Below are 3598 nucleotides of genomic sequence, written 5' to 3'. Positions count from 1 at the left end.
TTTCACAAGAGCTCTCCGTTCAACCTCACTGAGCTCCAGCTGTTTGGCAAGGAAGAATGGACAAGAATTTCAGTCTCTCCATGTGCAAAACTGATAGACACAAATCCCAAGCGACTTGCAGCTGTAATTGCATCAAAAGGTGGTGCTACAAAGTATTAATGCAATATGGCCAAATAATATTGCACGCCTCCCTTTGCAGTTTTTTATTTGTTAAAAAAGTTTAAAATATCCAATAATTTTTGTTCCACTTCACGATTGTGTTCCACTTCTAGTTGATTCTCCTAAAAATAATAAAAATTTTAGGTCATTATGTTTGAAGCCTGAAAAGTGGCAAAAGTTTGAAAAGTTCAAGGGGGCCGAATACTTTTGCAAGACACTGTACATATGTGGTCCTACTACCAATCAAAAACAGATTTGTCTGTCAGATTTAGTATGGCATACGCTGGCCATTACCTTCCTATACATTTCTGCTTTATTCAAATTTTGCTTCACAAGCACAGTCTTCGCAGTGGAGAATGGTTGTTTACAGTGCAAGCAATTTCAGGTAAACAGTGCGAACTGCATGCATATATATACACGTCACAAACAAATTTTAGTGATTGAGTAACATTTAAAACCACAGAATCCACGATTCCAGGAAACAATCGTTTGTCAATAGCGGAGTCCAGACTGTATGCAGCAAAAAGCAGAGGACAAGGGGCTGTTTTTTTACCAGACTACGTGTAGTAAGAAGAAGTTATACTTTTGTTTGTTGTCAGGAATAGTCACTCTGATAATGAAAAATTAAAGGGGATGTATTATGTATTTTAAAGCCACATAGTGCCATTTTATATTGCAATCAAATAAAACTATCTTCAACTGTTAAAATTTCTTCAACTGTTAAAATTAGGTAGATGGATAGATAGATACTTTATTAAATTGTAATTTTCATCTCCCACACAGCACTGTTGGGTATACATCAAATACTGAAAAACATTAAATTTTTTTAGACATAAAAAAAACATTTAACAAAATGTTTAAACAAACAGTCCCTCTGTTTCTGTTGTACTCCTGTTACTCCTCCTTCCCAACCCCAATGAGGAGGTGACAAGTTTAATTGCACGAGGGACAAAAGAGTGTATGTGTGTGTGTATATATATATATATATATATATATATATGGCATATAAGTGGGTTGTTATTGTTATATTTGTTTTTTAACTGAGTTTGTTGTTGTGATTATAAGAAATGGTATTGTTAATTTTGATTTTTGTTTCATAAGCAAATATTACTTTACTTTGTAATATGTTCTTCCTTCTTTGTTTCAGTTAAGGAGAAGCTAACAGCAGATCCAGACAGTGAGATTGCCACAACAAGTCTTCGGGTGTCACTCATGTGTCCGGTAATTTAAGCATTTGTATAAATTGACACTATAAAAATACAAGATAACACAGTTGTTGGGACACCAAAATAGTTAAAGGAAATACTTGTATCAGTACAAAAAAAGTATTTATTTTTCTTTGTTGAAACTGTATTACACTCAATATAAGGAAAATAACATTTCTATCTTGAATGGGAACTGAAACTCTCTGAATTCCCTACATACACACATTCACTAGTCACTTTATTAGGTACACCTGCTCATGAATACAAATGTTGAATCAGCCGATCACATGGCAGCAACTTAATGCATGTAGACATGCATGTTTAAATTGTTTTTAGCTGTAAAAATTTAATGTTACCCCTCCCAGACCAAAAAGCACACACATCCATATTTGCACTGAACTCCCCCCATATCTGCGTNGGAAGCTACTAACCATGCATGGAGGGTTCCACCCCAAATCCAGCACCCTGAGACTGTACACAAGCCGTAAGGAAGGAGGCAGAGGACTAGTGAGTGTGAGAGCCACTGTCCAGGATGAAACATCCAAGATCCATAAATACATCAAAGACAAAACCTCAACGGACGATGTGCTCAGCAGAGGATGAGGTGCTGGAGGAACCATCATGGGAGGACAAGCCCCTACATGGGATGTACCACCGACAAATAACTGAAGTGGCTGATATCAGGAAGATACAGAGGCCCTCATCCTGGCTGCACAGGAACAGGCCTTAAACACCAGAGCAATAGAGGCTCAGATCTACCACACCAATCAATCAATCAATCAAAATCAAATTTTATTTGTATAGCACATTTCAGCAGCAAGGCATTTCACCAGACAAGACCCAAGGTGTAGGTTGTGCAAGGAGGCCCCTGAGACAGTCCAGCACATAACAGCAGGGTGCAAGATGCTGACATGGAACGACATAACCAAGTGGCGGGCATAGTGTACAGGAACATCTGTGCAGAATATGGACTGGAAGCCCTGAGATCGAAGTGGGGAGAAGGGAATTTTTATTTTTTATATATATATATGTGTGTGTGTGTGAGATTCTATCTTGCTGTTTACAGTTTATTTCCACCCATTATGGATGAGCAAGAGCGTCTAAGCTACAAAAGAGAATTTGACCGAGACCATCTTGAATACAAGAGCCTACAGGCTGGGATGGATGGTTTAAACCAGAACCTAGCTGACCTGGAAGGAGACTTGGACAGGCTCCCTGAGGGGAGCCCACAGTATCTGGTGAGGAGATTCAATAAATTAAGATATTATTGAAAAGTAAATTTATTTCGGTGACTGAATTCACAAAGTGAAACACGTTTAGGTTAATCCCACACAGACTGACGTTTTGAAGCCTTTTTTTCTGTTATGATGACATTGTGCTTACAGCTACTGAAAACTTGATGTCTATGGCTAGAATATCACATCAGACCAATGAAATCCATTTTCATACATAATTTTTTAAACATACTTTTAATCTGACAAGTGGGTCTCATCAGAGTGCAAATTACAGTGCTGGTACTGGAATTTGAATAATACTGGTACTGCATACCAGTACTGATTATGTCACACATTCCTGGCTGTCTGGTTTGGATTTCTTAGATTTTTTTCTTTGTCAGTTTCATAATATGCTGGAGTGAGTTAGGTGGGGAACTAGAAGCTTGTGTTTGTGTTTATTTTCTATTTCTATTATACAATAAAGCAACGGTTTTATAGCTGCAATAATAATAATAAAGTGGAGTGGTGATGGAGTAGCCATCTGTCTTCTTTTTTACATAATCAAACATGTGTATGAATCTTGAATAATATGTTTCTATATTGTGACACTAACAATGAATTGGTCTTACTACAGGATGTCTTGAATGAATACACTCAAGTCAAAAGCTTCAAGAAGGTAAGGTTAGCCAGGCTGTGAACTCTGATAATAAATATGAAGTGGACTATGGACTTTTCCACCACTAAGACTACTTTGGACCACCATGTGTTAAAGTAACTCAACTTTAACAGCTTGTTAAAGTAAGTTACTACTTTAAAACAGTAGCCTACTTTAAAAACTTAAAGTAGGCTACTGTGGCTGTGTGGGTAGAGTAGTCCTCTTGTGATCAGAAGGTTGTTGGTTCAATTCCAGCTTCCTCCAGCCACATGTTGATGTGCCCTTGGGCGAGGCACTTAACCCCAAATTGCCTACCGATTGGTGGGTAAATGTGACTCTAGATCAGGGGTGTCAAACTCATTTTG

At 37.8% G+C, this 3598-nt stretch overlaps 2 protein-coding genes across 2 annotated transcripts in view; both read left to right on the top strand.

The window, feature by feature from the left end:
- LOC106938367 (E3 SUMO-protein ligase PIAS2-like) overlaps positions 1-3598 on the top strand; it is a 42941-nt gene that overhangs the window by 31528 nt on the left and 7815 nt on the right. Inside the window, exon 8 of the mRNA XM_015020402.1 lies at positions 1307-1380. Within this exon, the coding sequence (XP_014875888.1) occupies positions 1307-1380 (74 nt within the window). The remainder of the gene's footprint in view (positions 1-1306; positions 1381-3598) is intronic.
- Positions 2431-3598, top strand: part of LOC106938368 (occludin-like) — a 7801-nt gene continuing 6633 nt past the window's right edge. The window contains exons 1-2 of the mRNA XM_015020403.1: positions 2431-2602; positions 3213-3254. Coding sequence (XP_014875889.1) covers positions 2447-2602; positions 3213-3254 — 198 coding nt within the window. The 5' untranslated portion in view covers positions 2431-2446. The remainder of the gene's footprint in view (positions 2603-3212; positions 3255-3598) is intronic.

This window comes from Poecilia latipinna, unplaced genomic scaffold (genome assembly GCF_001443285.1).
Source record: "Poecilia latipinna isolate Pla-1442-1.1 unplaced genomic scaffold, P_latipinna-1.0 Scaffold2578, whole genome shotgun sequence".
NCBI lineage: Eukaryota > Metazoa > Chordata > Actinopteri > Cyprinodontiformes > Poeciliidae > Poecilia > Poecilia latipinna.
Note: the sequence above shows the minus strand (reverse complement) of the source record. Positions and strands in the feature narration are given on the sequence as shown.